The sequence below is a fragment of the Vanacampus margaritifer genome, chromosome 1 (genome assembly GCF_051991255.1).
Source record: "Vanacampus margaritifer isolate UIUO_Vmar chromosome 1, RoL_Vmar_1.0, whole genome shotgun sequence".
NCBI lineage: Eukaryota > Metazoa > Chordata > Actinopteri > Syngnathiformes > Syngnathidae > Vanacampus > Vanacampus margaritifer.
In genome coordinates, this window is record NC_135432.1 from 17,503,748 (window position 1) to 17,526,877 (window position 23,130).

General features: G+C 39.9%; 1 protein-coding gene across 3 annotated transcripts; it reads right to left on the minus strand.

Annotated features, from left to right (window-relative positions):
- Positions 1 to 1,466: 1,466 nt before the first annotated feature.
- dennd2c (DENN/MADD domain containing 2C) lies at positions 1,467 to 22,669 on the minus strand. 3 transcript variants are annotated; one of them, XM_077542630.1, is made up of 19 exons: positions 22,415 to 22,669; positions 15,223 to 16,154; positions 13,597 to 13,718; positions 13,081 to 13,163; positions 12,561 to 12,680; positions 11,639 to 11,717; positions 10,669 to 10,713; positions 8,776 to 8,963; positions 8,494 to 8,603; positions 7,504 to 7,573; positions 6,958 to 7,035; positions 5,970 to 6,110; positions 5,509 to 5,657; positions 5,243 to 5,420; positions 4,113 to 4,154; positions 3,834 to 3,942; positions 2,902 to 3,144; positions 2,112 to 2,198; positions 1,467 to 2,027 (listed from the first exon to the last, which is right to left on the minus strand). In XM_077542630.1, exons 2-19 carry the CDS (start codon positions 16,038 to 16,040, stop codon positions 1,996 to 1,998), a joined length of 2,694 nt encoding a protein of 897 aa, XP_077398756.1. In that variant the 5' UTR covers positions 16,041 to 16,154; positions 22,415 to 22,669; the 3' UTR covers positions 1,467 to 1,995. The 3 variants fall into 3 exon arrangements, with proteins under 3 accessions (XP_077398756.1, XP_077398746.1, XP_077398739.1); XM_077542620.1 differs by having other exon boundaries at positions 8,776 to 8,960; positions 12,561 to 12,707; XM_077542613.1 differs by having other exon boundaries at positions 12,561 to 12,707.
- Between the last annotated feature and the right edge of the window lie 461 nt (positions 22,670 to 23,130).

Below are 23,130 nucleotides of genomic sequence, written 5' to 3' on the forward strand. Positions count from 1 at the left end.
GTTTAACATTTTTTCCCCACTTTTGTTAACAAGAGTATGAAAACCTAGAATTTTTTTCATTGTACATTAATAACAGATATCAAATTTGTGATTAATCGTGAGTTAACTAGTGAATCTATGCAATTAATTACGATTAAAATTTTTAATCGACTGACACCCCTAATTTTTAGTAATCTTTTTTTAAAATCACGTCAGGCAATTCAATTTTTTAATTGTAATTAATTGCATGACTTCAATAGTTAACTCAAGATTAATCACAAATTTTATATCTGTTTTAAATGTACAATAACATTTTTTCCCCTAGGTTTTCATACTCGTTAACAAAAGTGGAAAAAAGTTAAAACTAATTGAAATAGTTAAAATCCATTTTTGACATCTATAGCTGTCAATGGCAGTGAATGAGTTAAAATGCTGACTGAAATAACACTTCAAGTCTAATGATGACGAACTTTTACACAGTATTGTAATTCTTTCATATCTGTCCATCTCCTAGGGCATGGGATCCTGCCGGTTTTCCATGTCTCTCTCCTCCAACACAGCTGACTCAACCGATCAGCTAACCAAGCCAGCTCTGTAGAAGCCTGATAACGATCTTGCTCATCAATCAGGTGTGTTGATGGAGGGAGACGTGGACAACAGGCAGGACAGCGGCTCTCGAGGACCAGGGTTCCCCACCGCTGTCCTCGGGGCTAAGCCCACCTTTCAATGAAACCTAGTAATGCCTTTGGTGTAAATAAAGTTTTGATAACTACTTTCATAAACTATTACCAAGTACTTTATTTAATGCAGACTATTTTATTCTCTGAAAACCTTCTACATTTTAACATTTAATTTAAAAGAGAATGCATAATGGTTATTTTTTTCAGAAAGGATTCCGCAGCAGCTGGTCCTAACTAAAATATTTTGGTCAACTACCCACTGATTGAATTGAATTCCTGATCTTAAACCAGAGTTGCTATATTTAATTAAAATTAAACCCATGTGTCCAAATAATTGTTACTGGTTGGACTCTTATTAACATAGCAATTAAAGATTTCTTAGAGCTTAAAACAGAGCAATGCTTTAGGATTCCTGTCCTGCCAGAATCCTTAAATGGGTTCATGGGAGTGTCTTTTTAAGACACATATAATTACTGTAATAATGATGACATGTGTGAAGATCTTGTACAGGGGTGTGCAAACTCGGTCCTCAAGGGCCGGCGTCCTGCAGGTTTTGGAGGTTTCCCTGCTGCAACGCAGCTGATTCCAATCAACAGGATCGTTACCAAGCTTATGCAGAGCTTGCTGATGAGCTGATCATATATCAGCTGTGTTGAAGAAGGGAAACATCCAAGACCTGCAGGACTCCGGCCCTCGAGGACCGAGTGTGCCCACCCCTGATCTAGTAGTTGGTTCATTCTTAAAACACGGAATTGAATTTGTTCATATGAGGATGTAAGATGCACAAATAAACGACACACATGAATCCAATACTTTTCATGTAGCCCGCTTACGCGGGACCCTTGAACTATTTAATTACCAAAACGGTCTCAAACAAAATATTTTCACAGGTTCTTAATGTGCAAAATGTATTTAAAAAATAAATATGTACAAATTCAGTTTACGCGGCGGGACAGGAGATTCATTCTGACACTGAAATGTTCTGATCAGACAAATTTCAATTTGAAGACCAAGCGTTAACAAATGAACACACCTTTCTACACATTGTGCTTACATGACTGTAAATTGTACAAAAGCAGACATCAGCATAGTCCTAAACACGCTATTTTCCACTCGGTATGCAGATGAACAGTAAAATAGAACCCTCCTGTTGAACCAACTGAAGATTCCAGTATTTAAACATCGACAAGAACATTGTTGCGAGTTGCAACCACACATCGACAATTGACAAGAAAGCTCATTAGAGGGACTATTTGTCACTCAAACGTACACAAGCTAGAAGACTTTTCTAGTCGAATCACTCACTTCCTAAAATGTCACATGGAAAACATCATTTTCATTTCATTTGCAGGAGCTTCATCTTGTTTCCTGAAGTAAGCAAACAACAATGAGCTCAGGTAAGCAGTTACTTTTTGAATAACATTCAAGAAAAATCAAAGAATAAAAACTCACCCAGTCCTTTAAGAAACTTGTTCACTCCGCTCGGTTCCGGGTCGGAAGAAGAGTCCAAATATTCGGCCACTCTAGTTTCAAACAGCCCTGCAGAGGAGAATTACGCACAAATTACTCATGAACACTCAGTTGTCAAACCCGTCCCCACAGGGTAAGATTGTGGCCTAATAGTCATCAGGTGAAAAAGTGGTGAAAACTGGCCAAATTTTAAAAATGTTTTTGCCCTTTTAGATTGGCAGATGGTTTCCAGCATGTAAAATTTGGAACAGCATCGCAAGCACAAAATGGAAGTTTGAAATGATGGAATTGGAAGTGTTAGTGGAAGAAGCAAACTAACCATGCATACTTTGCCTCATTTGTATTATTTTTTTTATTACACAGCTTGCACATTCAAATAATTTTCCGTAATGCGATATACAGTGAAGCCCACGATTGCAAAGGAACCAAGTCCCTATTAGACTACATTAAGATCCTCTCTTGTGTGGCACCACGATGCCACCAGATGGCACCAAAGTAATATTTTATATGAGCCCTGGCTTTAGCCTGAGCACAAAACGGTGATTAGGCATGTTTTTCAGCAAATATCAGCAGCTATGATAAAAATAAATAAAACATGACGTGAATATACGGGGGGTCACTGTATAAACTTTTTATCTGAGGGGAAAACAAGCAAATATCACCCCAATAATTTTAGGGAAGCCTGCGACAAAAGCACACGCTTTTGAAATATCAGATTTGCTCAAATGAACCTTCTTTATACACGACCTCCAAAATGGTCGCTCGGCTTTACCTCTCCCTCCGCCCTTGCGCAGCTCTTTGTCTTGAATGAAGCCGGCGAACATTTGCGATTCCATGAAGAGCTGCAAGAACTGACGGACGCCGCGCGACGGGTGAGACTTGCGGAAGCTGTCGCGCTGAAGCTCCCTGCTCCCGTTGGACGACTCGGCCATGTGGAGAGGATAGTGGCCCACCAGCTCCACGAAGAAGCGCACGAAGGCCTCCGACAACAGGGAGCACAAGTCCACCGGCTGACCTGGACGGGACCCCAAGGGATCAAAGAATTGGTTTTCCCTTCTCAGAATTTTTTTCATATCAGGCATAGATAGGCCACTGTTTATATTAGATGTGTACAGATGTTCATATTATCTTTGTATGTCATTAAACCGTCAGATTTTTACATGTGTGTACATGTTTAAATTATCAATGTGTATGCAGGGTTATAATGGTTAAATGAATTTTTCATTCGCTAATTTTTAACTCATTTTATGTGTTCCTTTTGCTAGTTTTATTTTCTTTATGACTGCAACACTTTTGAGATCTGTTGCAGATGTAAAGTGCATTACAAATGATTATTGTAGTTAATTCAGTTTGTTTTATATAGTATTTAAATTTAAGAGCAGGTTTGCTAATTTTTGTTTTTCTCCTAAAATACTTTGTTAAATTTTTTCTTAGTTGCATTCTTACCAGCCCGTCAGGGGGTCCAATCTGGCCCGTGAGGATAAAACACTAAAATGAACTGTTGTTGTTACCACAATGAAATAATAAATGGGTATATTTGCACCAGAAAAAATAACAGTAAATATTTTCATTAGTCGTTATACTGGTCCGAGATCAAATTTGGGCGAATGTGGCTCCTGAAATTGAATCTGATATAGACTCATGTACAAAATGCATGACGTGCCTCACAGTAAGTGTTGTCATTGCGATGTCCATTAAACAAACCTTCAGATGTGTCTTCGTCCTCCTGCTTGAGAATTTCTTCCCGCTCTTCCAGAATTTGCTGTAATGCTGCTTGCAGTTTACTAGGCAAGATGCAGTCCTCATCCCCGAGCTGCACAGGGAACAGGCAAAAGATGATTTTCCCGCTCACACTGTATTTGATTTTATTGTATTCTATACAGGTTAGATTCCCATATAAAAATTCAGTTGTTGTGCTGTAAATATCAGACGTGTCTCTGAACCTCATCCCATCAGTCCCAAAATAGATTGCGGTCTACACACCTGAGTGACAAAATCATCTGCGCACAAATCCACAATGAGCACCTGCAAAGACAGTCAGAAAAAAGACGACTTGAACCTCAGTCGCATTCGTATGCAGGGAAGGCAAAGACAACAACAGAAAAGTTGACAAAATAAACACACAAAAACTAGACTCAGTTGAAGGCCACATTTCAAAAGGTTCGCAAAAGTGTGTCATTTCATATGACACACTGCAAAAACTAAAATCTTAAGTAAGATATAATTTCTTAAATTTTACCTAAATTTGCTTATTTTGATTTGACAAATTATTTTTGACTTAAAATGAAATTGCCAGGCAAGATCATTGTGCTTATTTTAAGATAATTATTACTTAATTATCTTATTTGATCAAGCAAACTTGGCATTGAGTGTTAACACCCAGTTTTAAGTACTGTGAGGATTAAAACAAGCATTTCCCACATTTTAAGATGACAACTAACCAACATCAAAGGCCCTGAAACTGGGGTTTCACAAGTTTTCTTATTTTAAGATTTTGCATAATCTAGTTACAAGAAAAATTGAAAAAAATACAAGTATGAAAACAGACGAGTGCAATATGGTTCATTTCGTATATTTACTAAGATAATTTTTTCTCGTTTCAGTACCATCTTAGTGGTCTAGTGGTAGAGTGCCTACCCTCAGGTTGTGGGTTCAATTCTTGGCTGGGTCATGACAAAGAAAATGGGACCTGTTACCTCCCTGTTTGACACTCAGGCTAAGTTATCCAAGCGTAAAAAAATACTCATTTATTTTAAGAAAACAGTTCCATTTATTACAGCTTGAAAAAAGTCGACATGACTTGTTTTTAATCTGAAAATACTATTTTCAAGACTGCAGCGGTTAATATGGGCCTAGTATTATTTTCTTATTTTTCAAAATCTTACACCTGAATTTAAGTACAATTTTCTTGTTCTGTTGGCAGATAATTTTGCTTATTTGAAGTAATAATTGTATTTGATTTTTTCTTAAAATGTCTACAGTCCTTTTTGCAGTGCAGTAAGAAACTTCCAACTTCTCCAACATAGGATGACAGGACTGTACAATTCTTTATATGTAAAGTACATAAAGTGCAATCAATTTCTAAATAGTTTTTGTAAAGTGTTGTGACCCACCTCCTCTATGGGGAGTTCTAGCACCTGGGGCAAGCAAGGGGCCAGGACCCCAATGAGGAAAGGTGTGGGGGAGCAGCTGATGTCCAACATGCTGGTAGGAAGCACCGGCACAAAGGTGTGCTGCCAGGTGAACGGGTACAGCAGCGCCAGCGCTGCATGGCCGCAACGGGACAGCACACTGCCAGATCACATCGAAAAAGGAAGACAAAGAAAATATGAAGAGAAGTATAAATAAAGAAAAGAACACAGACGTTTGTGTATGCAACCTGAGTTTTTCAGCGACAAACATGATCCTCCTCTCAAGCAGAAGGGAAGCGAACACCTGCAGGAGTTTTTCCACACTGAGACACTGGAGCAGCGTGTCGAAGTCCACGTGCTCTAATCTGGAGTCCACCGGACGACACAAAGTCAGGACCTGCAATAAGAGTGGCATCTTCATGTTTATCTTCTTTGTGGTTTAGATAATGGATGTGTTTTTTTTTTAACATTGCGAAATTGTTTCACATTTGCGTCTGTGTGATTTTCAGTTTTGTGCCGCTTTCAATTGAAGTTGTTCAGAATAATAAACATCTGGGTTAAGGGTGAAGAAAAGTCTTGAATACGGAGAACAAAATGGAAAAATCCCACGTTCTACTGCAACAACAGAATGTAAATGTAGCCTCACACAGACGGCCTCACATAACAGAGGAAGAAACGTGCCAATTAACACTTCCCTCTTGTGGCTCACCTCATTGCCAGTGCCAGGCAGGAAACTCTTGACCGTGACTGTGCGGCCTGGAGCTGGGAAAGGCGCTTCCATCACACTACGCATAAAAGGGTAAACTAGTGCCGGCGAGATTTCTCGGCGCCGCTCCACCTCCTCCAAAATCTGTGCACGAAGATGCGGACAGATAATTGTCACTTCTGGGTTCTTCTGTCAATTCTAAGTTATTAGGACACCTGGAAATTCCACCTATACATAGTGAACATGTAAGATAATGCAGTATGTAGCCATTCACAAGTATTGGGACACCTGCAATTCCACATACAAGGAAAATGCAAGATGATCTAGTATGGAGATTTTCAAAAGTATTGGGACACCTGGAAATTCCACCTATACATAGTGAACATGTAAGATAATGCAGTATGTAGCCATTCAAAAGTATTGGGACACCTGCAATTCCACATACAAGGAAAATGCAAGATAATCTAGTATGGATATTTTCAAAAGTATTGGGACACCTGGAAATTCCACATATACATAGTGAACATGTAAGATAATGCAGTATGTAGCCATTCAAAAGTATTGGGACACCTGGAATTCCACATACAAGGAAAATGCAAGATAATCTAGTATGGAGATTTTCAAAAGTATTGGGACACCTGGAAATTCCACATATACATAGTGAACATGTAAGATAATGCAGTATGTAGTCATTCAAAAGTATTGGGACACCTGGAAATTCCACATATACATAGTGAACATGTAAGATAATGCAGTATGTAGTCATTCAAAAGTATTGGGACACCTGGAATTCCCCGTACAATGAAAATGCTAGATAATGCAGTATGGAGCTTTTCAAAAGGGAAATTCCACATATACAGAGTAGAAATGCCAGAAAATCGATTACGTAGCCTATAAAATAATTGGTGCCCCTATATAAAAACCTCTTTGTATCTATCACTTTATTATTTGAATGAAACGTGCTGAAAGCCGGAGTGTGTGCTTGCTTTACCTTGGCAAACAGGTTGAAACAGCCCAACTTGCTGACGACACAATGAACCTCAGGGAGTCTTTTGCCCTTTCCGCTGGGCTTTAAGAAGACAAACGGTTCATATATCAGACACGCCTATGACATCAATGCTCAATTGTCAACACTTCAGCAAACACAGTATGTTTCACAACGTGAGACTTTACAGCACACAAAAGTGGGTTTAGATGCATTTATAGTCAAAGGCAACAAAAAACTAAGTCAGTCTGTCTTTAACATGAGTCGTGTTATCACACAGGTAGTAATCTTATGCAATTGTAAAACTAAAAATCTCACACAATAGACCCAAGCCACACAACACAACAAGGCCACATAATTTCAACCTAAAAAGACTGTGTGGGCAAGAAAATGTTTTGACGGCTCCCTGCAAGACAAAAGACTGGAAATTCTTCTCACTTTCAGTCATGTGGTTTTTCGATCCACGATTCACACGCACTGGGCCTCAAGAGTTGAGTAAGCGTATGGCTGGCTGCCATGTCATCACAAAAACATCATACCAAAGTGACTCACCAGGATCTTACGGCAGTAACAGAACCAGCGGCTCCCGTCTTCTCCAGTCAGGACGAAGGAGAAGGTCTCACTGGAAAAGCACACACACAAAAATCACGATTGTCAGGCATGACTCGGCCTTCAAAGAGCCATTGGAATTGTCTTTTTACACATAAAACATGTAAGGTACAGGGAAGATTAATGCTGAATCTGATCAATGGTGGGACTTGCCAGATTTGGGAGGAGCTCAAAGAGGAAGTCTACGGCCATTGGAAAGCAGCTAATAATAGTCATTACGGACCAATTTAGAACAATGAAAACATACACTTACCGGATGAGGTACACCCGCAAATTATAAATTCTGCCTTTAAATATATAATAATGTTCAATTTTATTGATATTGGTATCAGTATAACAGATGCAATTATTTATTTATTGTGGTTGCAGGTTTCAGAAGTGAACTGCACTGTTAAGTGAACGACAGCACTTGGAAATTGAGGGTATCGTTCGGATGCCAATAAAATATCTAAAAGTGAGTTCTGGTAGCATTTAACGTCTCTTTGCAATTGTGTGACAAGTAAGAATAAATAGATGCGTGAGGTGTGTAGTGCAAATATTTCATTTGGTCAGTTGCCATTTCATAATACCGTCATTTCCAGACTACATTCACTTTGACCCTGCGGCTAATACAACGGTGCGGCTTATCCACCGGGCCTCAAGGGGGCGCGCTATAAAGGAAGCGCAAGAGCGCCAGGCAGAGCAAAACAAACCAATAATAATAATAATAATAATAATAATAATAATTCTATTTGTAATGCACTTTTCATCAACAGGTCACGTGCGCTTTATAGTCCGGAAATTACGGTAATGTAATTATGGTAATGCTAAACTGAGGTTAACCTGGCATACCGTTAAGTTGTATTTAATTCAAATTTTCATGGGAATCTGAACAAATTAATGGATTGTGGAGCCTAGTCATCATTACAGAAATCACGTTCCATCATGGCTGACCTTGGTGTGTGTGCTGAAGGCTTCCAGTCACGTATGTCAGGGAAGCAGAATTTGGGAATGACCTTCAGCTGATCTTCGGCTTCCTTGGAGAGTCTGGATGACTTTTCAAACTGAAACGGAACAATTCATATTCAAATCCAGGAGCAATCCATTTGATGGTTTCAGGTCTTAGTCAGATAAGCGACTACTAAATAACCAAAGATCGTCCCTACTTAGTATAATGAAAACAAGGATTGACAATCAGAATCAATCACTCACTCATCAGAATGAGAAGCTACAAACCATTTTTGGGAACTGTTGCGTTATTTCAGGGGAGTAGGTGTTGGCTGGGGAACCTCTCCTCAGAGACACCACCACGAAGATCTGGAACAGCTGCTGTTGCTGTGCCTGGATCAGGTCTTTCTCCAGCGTGCGGTAGCCTGGCCTACGCTTCAGTGTCGACTGCTTGTAAACCGATCTCCTTAAACCTGCTGAACACCGCACAGTGAGATTCCGCTTTCCATAAGAAATTTGGGCAGTTGTGTGCAAAACGTACTTTACTGTGATTAGTAGAAAAAAAAAATTCTGGGAGGTTATTATTTTTTGCTTTATTTTGAAATTATTATTTTAAAGCAAATTTTGACCAACAAAACAAGCCAGTGAAGTGGGGCCATAAATGTCTGCATTGTAATTTTAATAGGTCATTTGAATGACATCAAGCGAAAATGGAAAAAATAAAGAGAAAACAAGCTTTTTGTGAAAAGATCAATTTTCTGCACAGCAGTGACTTTGACGCTAATAATTTTTGATTAGTGATGCTCTGTGAATTAGGTTTAATGTGACAAAGGCTTTGATCATTCACATCGTCCTTGAAAACGTTCTATTTCATCTGATTCGTCATGTTTCATTGTAATTTCATACTACCTGGAGCCCATTGAAAATAGATATAATGTTGCCATCTGCTGGCCATAGTTAGGGGGTGTTTTTGATTTCACAAGTCCATTGAGTAGGCAGCCCTGCGCAATAAGTTGCACTGCCCATTGAAAAAAAACGTAGTAAACGTCAATTAACGTTTTTGGCGGCATTCATTTGGATTTTAGTATACGTCATTAAACATTTTTGGCGGTATTTAAAGAGCCTTTGTCAGCCTCTTCAATCAAAATAAGACATCTCGTTTACTAAATCACAATGGGATTTCACAATACAGTTTTAACATTTTTTATGACATATGTATAACCAGTAACACTAATTATAAATCCAACTTCTAATATTTCCAAAGAAAATATAGAAATGTTGATTTTTCTCTGTGGCATTTTAAGACCTTAAGAGTCATTTTATAGCATAATAATTAAGGCCTTAATTTAGAACAATCTATTCCTGACTTTTTAAGAATCCACGGACACACTTTGTTTACATTTTAAAGTATGTACAGTGATTCTCCACTCATTGTAAGAATTTAATCCCACCCCATCCCATGATGACTTGATTTGAGTCATCTTAAACACATTTTAACGTATTAAATGCACATTTTGAATTAATTCATGTATTTATTTATGTTTTACTTGCAAGTATCTCGGCCTTGCACCGCCGGGCAAGTTCGAGCATTTAAGATGGCTGACCCCTGTTAACTTTTCCGCTTGTCTGCATTGTGGTTGGCCGGAATGCGCGTGGTGAAGCGCGCACTGGAACTAGCCCGGCGTATGCAGGTCAGACCCGCCTCCTAAAACTCCTATAAACACCCCAATAGATTTCTGCAATATGCAAGAAATTCCTCGAAAGAGAATTAGATGATGTTTAACACAAAAATCTAATAGAACCATGATAGATGAACCGCAATATAGCGGGGGATTACTCTACTTTTTCTTTTGTTGCTCAGACAAAAAAAAAAAGCCACAGATCAAATACATCTGTTACATAAAAGACTTATTTTTCTGTCTTTTTAAAATATACAGTGGTAGAGTATTTGCATTACATCTGGTATGATTATGCAATATTGTATTTGTTTCTGCAAAGAAATTAAACAGCATCACATGTAAGTAACATTAACTGAGGCAGAGCAGCTACTAATCATGGATAATATCCTACTTGTGTGCCAACTGAAGTCATTTTGCTGGTACTGTGGTTGTCAATGGTAATTTCATCCTTCACTTAATGAACGGAAAATTCAGACATGTAAAGCCTCCCTCTGTGTGATACCTTTGTGGTTGTCTTCAGGGTCGCTCTCAGTCCCACTGGTCTCCCCTGGCCAGTTAGAAAGAGAGAGATTAGCGTGAGGCAGTGGCATGGAAAGGGCTTACAGAAAGCATCGTCACTTGCAGACAGTTGGCCTTTGTTTTACAATTGAATCAATGGTGTGCGCTGCATTTGGCCTTGTGTGCATTTGATCAAAAGATGAGTGAGGTGTGGGCCGGTGGGGTGCCGAGTGGGCCTGCTGTGCCCCGTTCTGCTGCGTTGGGCTTGGGGGCGCTCCGGGCTCCTGGGTTTGCTCTTCGGCCGGTGGCTGTGCCCTGGCGCTGCAGAGGCCTGGGGGGCCCCGGGAGGTTGTGCTTGCCCTGTCCTGGCCGGGGTCGATGGCTCCCCTCTTTAGTGGAGGTTTTTCATGCATGCCAGATCCACCACACCAGCGTCTACCAAAATTCAAACACAATCTGCTGCTTCCTCTGGTCGCTGAATCGGTGGAGGCTGATGTCTGTGGATCTCACTCTGCTTCATCTATCCTTCCTTGCTTTCTTTAGTCTTTACTTTGGTCTCTTGAGGTCTCTCTAATTTGTTGGAATTTATATGCTTCTGGGGTTGGTGAACTATTCTGGTTTGTAACCCTGTGGGTAGTAGGTGGTGTCTGGTCGGTGCTGGATTTCACTTTTCTCTCTTTCCTTTGATCACTCTTCGGGTCTCGGGATTCTGAAGTTTTCGGTTTAGGTGAAGGGTATGGGTTTTTTAATAGGTTTCAGGTGAATTAATGAGCAAAAACTCACACGCACGCACGTATGTACACACGCACACACGCATTTACTCACGAACAAAAAAGAAGAAGAGAGAGAGCAACGATGATATGTTGATCTGTAAGATTATAGAATGAACAATACTGAGCTCTCTCAATGAAAAAAAAAGAAAAGAAAAAAATAATGTTTGAAGCTGCAAGTGTGTACAGGTTTGTGTGTGTCACCTCGCACTGGAACTCCTTGGTTTTTCACTCGCTTCCTCCCTCGTTTGTCATCAAATATCGTCTCGATCTTATTAACATACTGTGTGATAGGAAAGACACACAATAATTTTGTAGCTATTACAGAATGATGACTAAAAGTACATTGAAAATTGTGTTTAAACATAATGCTGAAAATGAAGGTTCATGAACGTACAGACTCTGAATGGAGGCCCACAAAAAGTTGAAATTTATGTTTCAAGAGGCCAAACGGGCACAGCCAGTTGCTTGTGATTATTACTATGTGTGCTTGTGTTGGAACAAATAGGGGGTCAACAGAATATGTTAACACCAAACTCATCTGAGTTATAACATCATGTCTTGAAATAAACATTTACACCGATTCCGGCGCAGAACTCTTAGTAGTAGCAGTATTAGCACCGACAATAGCACTAACACAACATGAGTCATGGCAGGTGCGCCATGATTATAGACCCCTTAAAGTAGGTAGTACAGAATAGCAACATCAGAGACTCTGTTCTCTTAAATACAACCTAGAGTTGCATCTTAACAATTTGAAGCTGTTATTGGAAAGTAAAATTACATATGATTATGGTTACTTTTTTTTTTTTTTGCTAACGTACAGTAAGTCTGTTAATAGTAAATTGTTACTGTACCTTACTGCTAAAGACGGTCTCTGTCAAGTCATTTTCTACCGCCATGGCTCATATGTTGTGTCTTTATTCACATGAATGGCTCTTAAGTTGCTCTACCACTATCTCTTTTGTTTTGCGCCTTCTACTTCCTTCTAGTAACAACACCGCCTCCATTTATATCCTCCACCTAAACAAGCGACGTCACTTGTTCTACCACATTGCAGTAAAATCACGGACGGCGTCACTGGCTGAAAGGCATGTGAAACGCAATGACGAAGTCAAACTATTACCTGAGGTGTCTTCTGAATTTTATGAGCGCTTATGCGTCGGGGGGTTGCGGACTTGGGAGCGTCGCCCACGGTTGATCTTAACGGTGGCATTGTCCTCTTCTCCACTTTGCGAGAATCCCCCTGTATAGTTTGGGGTTTTGTGTGGAGCTGTAAAACAGTTTGTTACAATTACAGTGAAATTAAACTGTAGGGAACTTTTGCTATAAAGTCAACCCACGCTATTCGTGAGGGATAGGGGCCAAGTCCTGCTGCAAATAGCAAAAATGGCAGCAAAATACGCACTCACCCAAAAAGGGTTGTAATTGCCTCTAGATGCCACAAGGTTGTGGTAAAACACTTTTCTGACCACCTCAGTTCAACAATAGTGCTTGACACCTTTGTTACTACAAAAATCACGCCAAAGCAATATTTGAATTTATTTAATTATTAGACCTCTAGTGCTTTGGCTCAAGCACAAAAACAGCAAATTAGTGAGTTTTTCAGATGATAAAGGAGGACAGGTTCTATAATAAATCTGTACCTTTGTGCCGTGAGGCCTGATGATAGGAAGACACATAGTTGGTGACTTGACATCCTCATAAGGGTTATCTCTGGTCACTTCACCTGAGGAGAAACCAAGTAGTGTAGTGTGAGAAATTTAAATGACAAATCAAACCCAATAAACCTGAATGCTTAAAATCCAATATGTTACTTGTTAAGTGTGGAAGGAATGGGAAGCTGCTATTGCCAAGAATAATGAGCAGGGGGTTGCCTGCATGCTCAGAGTGCAGTCAAGTAACATCGCTGTTAGAAAGTTGAAATGACTGGGCCGTTTGTCAATTGTTTATGGTACTGTATGTGTATATGTACCACAAAAAAAACAAAAAATATCATAACCATACCATGTTGAGAGCTCAAGTAGCACACAAAATTTGAGTTTGATCCAAAATAAAAGTCTCTCTTGCGTTCTGTTTTGCATACCACAAATCTCTGTGGTGGACGGCTATGAATAAAAACAAGACAATCACTAACTACAACACACACAAGCTCAACTTACAAACGATGTCTTCATAAATATTATCATCAGAATACGCATGATGAAGGCCTGAGTGCCGAGCTTGGCTGCCCAGTGTGACTTTCACCGTGGGATGCAGTGTGTCCTCGTACTCAAAGGACCTCCTGCAGAATTATGGGAGGGAAGTGAAGTGAAAAACAATTGACATTCAATTGTTAACAAAACTGCTTTTTTCCCCCTCAGTAGTCATTATGTTGAAACCATTAGAAAACATTTAATAGACAATCACTGCATTTATATTTTAGCGTTAGCTCCAGTTCATGCTATCATATTTAGTGCTAAACTGGAATGAAATGATTTATGCTGTGTTTACGATAAAACAAGAGGTGTAATAGTATGTGGCAGAATGTGTTATGCTGGAAACAAATGGAATATAATAAAAATGGTCATGAGAGCATATTTTAACTCATTGTATTTATGTGTTTGTAGATGTGCGCTTTACATCACGTAATACCTGCAGTGCATTCTACAGTATACATCTTCATTATATTATAATTTGTTGTTTTGCTCTATTTCCTTTTGCTTTGGGTGTTTCTTTTCTTAGTCTATTCTAAATCAGTGATCTTGTGCACAAAATGCAGAATATAGTTAAACGTGTCTTATGGCTGCAGTTTAAAAGTATAGTACACAGTTATGGTTATTGAGTACTTTGACAGTCCTTAAGATGTTTAAAAAATATGCTGCAGTCTTACATTTAGATAACAACTTACTTTATATTTAAGTAATCATCCTAAGACAAGCCACAGTCTACAGTATTTTACTGTAAATATAATGTCTAATCATCTAATGTCTCAACTCTGTTGAGAATGTCAGTCTTTAAATATCCTAACATCTTAATATTGCAAGCATAGTTGTGACAAACAACCTCATGGGTGTGACCGTTAAGAGACCTGCCTTGCTTGAGGTCATATTTGCAAACAAGTCAGAACTTGGACGTGTGCTCCGACAGTTATGTAAGAGAATGTTAGTGACAGCATGATCAAGGCAAGAGCTGACGACCCTGATGAGGTTTGGTTTTGAAAATAATAGGGAACGCTGGCAGCTGCAATCTGACATCACACTTGGTTGCAAGCCAGCACTTCAGTTAGAACAAGACCTTTAACCTTCCTAAAACATCAACTTGTACTGCTAGTGGTGATAGACAAATGAAGCTTCATGAAGCACTTGTGATATTTTTTGACTCTTCTAGATGGCACTCTTGGTTTAAAGATGCAGAGGAAATGTATTCAATTTCCATTGCATTAGCCTTTATTTTTAAACCAAGAGCAGCATCTTGAGGAGTAAAAAAAATACTGCAATGCTTCACGAAGCTTCATTTTCCCATCACTAGCTAGCAACAAAGAAAAAAACATTGGTGGTAGTCTAGTATTGAATTGAAATGGATTATTCAGATACAAATCCAATCCTAATAAATTTGAGCGAAATCTTTATTTTTATGCTAGTCGAAAATTGTCAAATGCTAAATCAAATATATCACCCCCACAATTGAGAACATCTGCCTTAGAAGGTATGAAAGGTATTCAGTGGATCCTCTGAAACCAAACAATGAACCTAAAATAAAGATTGAACCATACTATAATCCTTTCCCAATGAACAACATCAACCCACCTGTTATTTTTATGCCTTGAAAGTGCATTGATCCTGGCGGCAGGACATGGAGGTGGTGGGAAGCTGGGCGGGTGAGCTACCCTGCGACCCCTCCCACTGAGCTGGTTGTTGTGAGTTGATCTGCCGTTCGCTGGCATTACGTCCTTTTCAGCGCCCAGATACTTGAACGTCCGCCGTGGTTTTGGCGGAGCGTCCCCTAAGGATGTTCTGCTTTTCTCCCAAAGAAATCGGTCGCCTTCGAGACTCCGCCAGAAACCCCGAGAAGTGTAAAAGTTCCCAGCGGGCATGTTGTCTTCGTTGTCGTCGGCTAACTGCGGCAGATGTTTGGAGACGACATCAACATCCAAGACACGGCCTGATTTTAGCTCGCCATCGCCTGTGATTTTGTCTGTTTTGCAACCTGCGAAAGTCAACATCAGGCTTTGCGTGGGCTTGTTTCCTGGGATGGAGGTTAAATATTTTGTGGAGCATTTGTGCGAAGACTCCGACTTTGTACCAATCCCGCCGTTTCTTGACTGTGCTTGGGATTCCCGAAAATCTAAAGCCAAACTCTGAGCGTTGGCAAGATCTTTAGGATGGAGTCCCTTGTTCAAACACCCGTTGCTCAGGACACCCTCAGATGGAATTCGGGCGATGCTCAAAGGGGTGGCCTTCTTTGAAACATCCTTGCTGCGACCTTCCCACTGGGAGATCCTCTCCTTGATATTACACCCCTGCTCGGGAGACTGTCGGCCCTGCCATTCTACAGCAGCCGCCTTTTGTAGAAGATCAACATTGGCACCCCCTCGCCTGCCCTGCTCCACACTCAGAGCTAGCATGTTCAGAGGGGGTAAAAGTCAACTCGCCGCCAATTCTCCATTCGTCAGTGCACCAAAGAAGTTTTAATGTGCCTTCTTGTTCTTGGGTTTGCCTCCTCGTCTCCTTTTCTACACCTAAAAACATAAACACACACACATTAATCACTCTGTTTTACAATTTTTCTCCTTAGGTTTGGCACATTTCTTGAAACTGAAATGACATTTTCAAAATACCATGGACAAAACCACCTTACAATTGGTGTCAACTGCATGTCATTCCTTATTGCTCTCATCAAACTGCCAATGTCTTGGTACGTGTCTCAATTGCCTCAGTAGATCTTTGCAAATGGTTGTGTACATTTAGCCTACAGTTAGCACAATGTGCCCACATTTAGCACATTTTCAAAATGAATAGACCTTGCTGATCCAACTGGATTAGTTGTTTTTCTGAGTCGAACGTTGTCCTCTCCAAAATATGTCAGCAGGATTTCAGTGTGTAAGTCATAAAATGCAAAATCATTTGTTCAATTGTCAAAATGTGAATTTCCATCGTGGCCATCTCATCAAGGCCTGGTTTACAAACCATCCAAAGATGCTACTACCCCCATACTCTCCTTTCCTCCATCCAATTGAGTTTTTTTCTGCTTGGAGGTGGAGAGTGTATGAACATCGGGCTCAAGACCAGTTGACCCTACTTCAAGCAATGGATGCTGCATCCAAGGACTTCACAGGGGATCAGTATAGTGGATGGTTGAGACATTCATGCCGTTTTTTTTCCCTCGCTACATTGCAAGGGAAAATATCCGCTGCGACGTGGATAAAAACCTTTGGCCAAACAGAGAGCAGCGTATGGAAGGCCAAGAGAATGAGGACAATGGCCAAGAGAGGGAAGGTGCCGATAGTGACTAGTGAAAGTGTTACAGTAGTTGGTTCTTCACTTACACTGTGCGCGAGATCTAATTTTAGTTATTAGTTTTTCATGAATATACAGAATTCGGTTTACACTTTATTTTGTTGCACTCTAATGTGTAAGTAACTTTGTGCGAATAAAACTGTTGCAATTTCCTTGACTGAGTGGAGGATGTCAAACCGCAAACTTTGAAAACTGCTCTTGTGAAATCCTTTCTTCCCCCTCAGTTTTATATATAATTGCATTTTGTTAGCGGCACCTCTCCTGTTGTGACACAAGATCTAATCATTTTGACTTTTAGTGCTCACACAATGCCAAAGGGATGATGCATTGTGGGGGCACTGACTAATTGTATGACATAGAAATTTGATTTTGACACATAGGTAAATTGCTTTGGGAGAGCTATGAGCTTTTGCAGATGATCCATAGTGTAAAATAATCCAAGTTAATTTTGGCAAAAGCACAAAGTGAATGCAGATGAGTCAAAGCAATTAAGATGGATCTTTGCAGTTGTGACAGTACAGACTATTAGTTTGGGAACAGAAATTGGAGTGAAGCATGTGTGACCAGTTTTGGGATAGATATGTGCTTTTGCTAATGAACTGATACTAAATTTGTTTGGCCAAATTAACTTGCAGTTTAATTTTTTTTAATTTCAGTTTAAAAACATGTGCCAAACCTATGGAGAAAAACTCTAAAACAAGTCCAGACAGCTCATTGCAGGGTCAAGCAAGGTGGACACATGTGAGGCCACCTACAAGACGTGCACAGAACCAGAAAAGGGTGACTAAGGACAGACCCCTGCCAATGCCTCTTTCCAAAAATAAAACCAGTAAGAGTAAGGAAATAAATGCACGTGAAGACAGTGACAGAAACAGGGTTACTGCGTGTCATGTCTTGAGCTGACCCAACCCTCAATGAGGCCTCAGGGGAATTCTGCTGGTTTTGTTTTTAGCCACATCCAGGGCCAAATCTGAATTACCAATGACACAGCAAAACATTCAATCTTATCCTGTGCTTTCAGTGCTCAATTTCACATGCGGGAGCTTCAAAATAGAGTACTGTGTGCGCAAGTGAAATACTTTACACAAGAATGCTAGTACATATATAAAGAACCAGCAATAAATACAGTACGTGACAGTTGGAAACATTTTTACCACACACTTAAGCCTACTAAATAGAAGTGTATGGCTGTAGCCATCTCCAGTATGTGGTCCCCAATGTGTGAAACTTTATTTATTTTTTTTACCACTCAGACATGTTTACATGTACAGAATGTGAATATACCGAAATGTACAAGGTCATACTGGCCCAAGAATTATTTCAGCCTGCAAGATAGTTGTATTCTGCCAAATAGATATTATTTGTTATTATTCATAGCATTGCCCTGCGATTGGCTGGCAACCAGTTCAGGCTGTAACCCGCCTACTGCCCGAAGCCAGCTGGGATAGGCTCCAGCAACCCCCGCGACCCCTGTAAGGACTAAGCGGTTAAGAAAATGGATGGATGGATGGATGGATATTCATAGCATTTTGAATAAGCCTAAATGTCAACACACGGAATACTTCAAGGCAAATCTGTTACAAGAGGCAATCTGAGCACGGTGCCGTGGTAAAATAAACTTAACTAAGCCACATGGTAGACTACTGGTTAGCATATCTGCCAAAAAGTTATCAGGTTTGGTGTTCGAAACTCAGCCGTGGCCTTCCTATGTGGAGTTTCTAAGTTCTCCTCGTATTAACTGTGGGTTTGTTATGAGTTCTCCGATTTCCTCCCACATACCCTAAAACGTGCATGCAAGCCAGGTCAACTGAAGACTTTAAAATTGTGACTGTGAATGGTTGTCTACATGTGCCCTGGCTGGCAATCAGTCCAGGGTGTAAGTCAGCTGAGATAGGCTCCAGTGCACTTGACCCGAATGTGTCTCTTCCTCAAAAGGTGTAGCACTGCTTTCCCAGTCCATAGATACACAGCAGATAAAATCCAACCCCTCTCTCTATTTGTTGTCATACAATTGTTACTATTATTGTTCTCTGTTGTCTTCTTTGCCGATAGCAGACCATACTGTATAACCCAGCGGCTAATAAAAAGATGACTGGATGGATGCCACCAGTTGTATTTAACTGCTGACTGCAGGTAAAAGTCCAGGAGCAGTTTTACTTTGACCACTACGCTCTTAACAAACTATCAAGAGCAGCAACGGCATAAGGTCCATTAATAATTACTTACAGTACTAATAAAGGACAATAACATAGATGTGTTTGTTTGAATGTATTTGTTATAATAAATGTGACAGGCAGGGCCGCTCTATAGACAGCTTTTATACTGAAATTAAGTTACAAAGTCCAAGTGTCAAAGTAAAAAATTAACTCATCACAAGTAATGCACCTTGACTACAAGTAAATGTTTTGTCCTGGTTACAACCCTGTAAAGCACAGGTGTCAAAGACCGGTCCTCGAAGACCCGAGTCTTGCATGTTTTAGAGGTATTCCTTGTCCAACACAGATGATTCAAATGATCAGATCATCAGCAAGCTTTGCAGGAGCCTGATAATGATCCGGATCATTGAATCAGGTGACTTGGAGTAGGGAAACCTCAAAAACATGAAGGACTCTGGCCCTCAAGGACCGGACTTTGACACCTGTGCTCTAAAGCGAACTTTTGGCAAATGTTTTAAGCCAAGCAGAAATTTTGAACTCACTTTGCAGAATGTGGCTAGTAATATTATGTAGCCAGCAGAGAATGTCCTGAGACATTGGAGGGATGGATGATATAGCTTTAAAAAAAAAAATTGAATTTATTTCCTTTTTCCTACTTTATTAAAAGAGACAAATCAATGACAATGATAACAATATAAATGTACCATCAATCCAGCATTACTAATTCACTCCCAGCCCCTTTCACTGAAGCAACCCCCTTCGCTCCTGGCTGTTTTACTGGATTTTGACTGATTTTGCAAGGCCCACAGATATGTGTTCTATTGCTATAAAAAACAAAGATTAGAGTCTCTTCTTTCATCAGGAAAAAAAAAAGGATATTTCTATCTGTTTCCGTTAATGCAGCAATTAGCATTAGAATATAAGTCTCATCATTATTCACAAATCTGTTTAGAACTCTGGGTAAATGAGCTTGTTTGCAACATGGCCCTGGTTGGTCTCTTATACTCTGCTGCCACCTACTGGCCGTTTTTGTAATTACTACTATTTCTTCACCCGTTCTCTGCAGTTGAGAGGCTGCGTCAAAGCCTTCTGTATGCTCTAGCACATAGGTGTCAAACTCCGGTCCTGGAGCGTCGCAGTCCTACCATAAAAAATAAATTAAAAAACTTGTAAATACGTCTTTGGGACACATAAAACATTTCAAATAGAATGTATTTATACGTTTTTGGGGAGCAAATGAGCTAATCTCACGCAACACTTGGGAGCGTACTGTAGTTTGGAAATTCCAATTCTAAAGGAATGAAGGCTCTTGAAAAAGATGGATCGGAAACAACAAAAGACTGATGAAATGAGTCTTTTGTGCTCAGAGTAACAACACAAAATTGGGTGGTCCTCTAAAACAGTGACGTAAAAAAAAGAAAGTATATTTTCTCTTCAGATGTCAGTTTGCAAACTGGCGGCAATGACAGAAAAGTTTATGTCTGTACAAATTTTACTCCATCTATATTTATATTAGTAACATTCACCCTAAGTGGACATCAATGTAGTCAGTGTATGCTTGAGGGAAGGGGGGTGCCGTGTCAAATTCCACAACACAACTCATGATCTTCATAATGGTATGTGCTAAATTCCTTTGGAGCTATACTGAAGGATTTTGGGGAATACACTTAACCAGAGCCATTCTGTCAGTCAAGTGTCGCCTTTGTTTTGGCCTGACCTCAATCAAATGTGTGCTTGGACTGGAATGCGCTTCCAGTGGCATGCAATGACAATGTGCCCCCCAAAATGACCCACTTGGATTATTTGTGCATTTTCACAGGAAGGTCTGAATTGTGTTTCCTGCACTGCAGGAAGACGGATCAGCAGAATATCCATAACTATGGTGCAAAAGTTGCAACCACATATTTGAGCGATGTTGGGATTAGATGCATTTGAAGCATGCGACGGTAATTAAAAGAGCGCCTTTGGAATAAATGAAATATAAGAGTTGGCCTCTGCATTGAAAACTTGAGGCAATTACATTGACAACAATGATATACTGTTTAAGAGGCTGTCATCTGCCAAAGGTATGCTTGTCTTTGCGTGACCTACACTGACATAGGGAGAATAACTGTAATTTGGAGGCTTGGTGATGAAATGCTTGGGTTGATGTGACCACATAAAATAAAATAGTGGGTAAATCTGTCATCTTTTACTCATCGAGCTGAACCCTAGGTAGGCGTTTTACAACATCGCAGTTGCCCAGTGTGTAAAAATGCCAAATACTGGCCCAATAAGTGCAGAACTCCAAATGTCCTAAGGCATTAGGACTGTCACTGAAAATGTTCCTAATACTGTAACATGATTTTCTTTGGCTACGCAGCTGCAAGCAAGTCTTACAAGTTTGATCTTGTAAGGCACAATGCTAAGTGTGGAACTGAGTAGCATAGAGCACACCACCACTAGACTCTGGAGCAGTGCAAACTGATTAATCACACTTCTCGGTTCGGCAGACTCCGGGCTTGTTTTCCCAGCATTAAGTCTGCAGGCACTCTGGACCACTGTGTGCTTCACAGCTCAGTGTAAATAATATTCTGTTCCAGCATGAATGTGCCCCAGTCCACAGACTGGAATATAAAAGAGATGCTTGGTTGAGTTTGGTGTGGAAGAACAAGCCTGTCAAACACTTTTGGGATGAACTAGTCTAATAAGTCACACTCTGTGTTCTCCAGTCTTGTTAGAAGAGTGGGAGATATGCAAAAAGGGACAGCTTTGAATTGAGAAATGGGGTCTTGCATGACCTCATATTTAATGCCCCGATCATCAGATCATCAGGTGATCTGTGGGAAATTATCCAATTTCACTTGATTATTCACTTACTACAAATAATCTTTGTTCAACTTTCATTCCCAGGGATGTTTACTGGGATACAGAACAATTACAAGCTCTTGCAAAAGATGATATAAGGTACATAATTAAGGTGTAAATGATACAGTGTAGGCCGATACTTTTTTTTTGGTGACATTAAAAATAAAAATAAAATAAAAAAATCTTTCAGCCCAACTTTCACATTTCATACTGAAGGCTGAAAGAGCAACATCGGGATGTCATGTCAGCCACAAACAAACTGCTGTACTGTATTTTTTTGTTTCCTTAAATGTCACACTGGATCAAAGAAAACTTTGTAAACAGCTATTATTGCATTAAGCGGGGCAACGCATTATTCATTACAAGTAATGAACGTCAAACCTTTAGCAAATGTGTTGTCGAATCAAATCACCGTGGATATTTTCCAGAACAAAACAAACATGGACTCATTCCAAAGGAAAGTATTGCTAATGACTTACCGGTTAACTGAAGTGCAAAACGCATCCTCATCCCCCTCGGCGATAAAATATTTGATTTAAAGTTATGCCTTTGGTCGCGCTCATCGTTCAATGAGAAGTTTTGCGAGGAGGAAATCCGAATTCATTCAAGACGGGTCAAGTTTAAATTTAAAAGGTGTTTGGGAATGCGTGTCACTTATTCCTGTGCAGTCCAAAAACAACAAAGAAAGTGGCCCAAAAAAATTGAGACGAGTAGATTTTTACAGCCCTCGCCCTCCTCCCATTTGAGACACTTATAAAAGTTTAAACTGCTCACACATGTTCCGGTTAGTGATTTCAAAATAAAGCTATAAAACAAATGAGGCTTACCACATGCGAGTACTAAAAAATATTCTCGTCATGGAATTTTTCTTTTTAATAATTTATTCATCAGCTCATTTAGTTTTGGCACTAATTACTTCCAGGTAATGTTTTTTACAGCCTTCAAGGCTGGTTACCAGAACGCAGACGAACGGAGATTAGCGGACAGAGTGAAAATCTGCCTGGTTTGAGCTGCATTAATTTTAACTTGACACGGTTAAATGACAAAGTTGGTCTCGTCTTCTGGTGACGTCATAACTCCCTCTTTATGCAGGCGTTTGCCTTCTCAAAAAAGGCAGTGGAGAAAAATAATCTATTTTTCCCCTATCTGTTAAGGTAGCTGGCATTCTTAAATAATATTATCTGCTTATATGTAA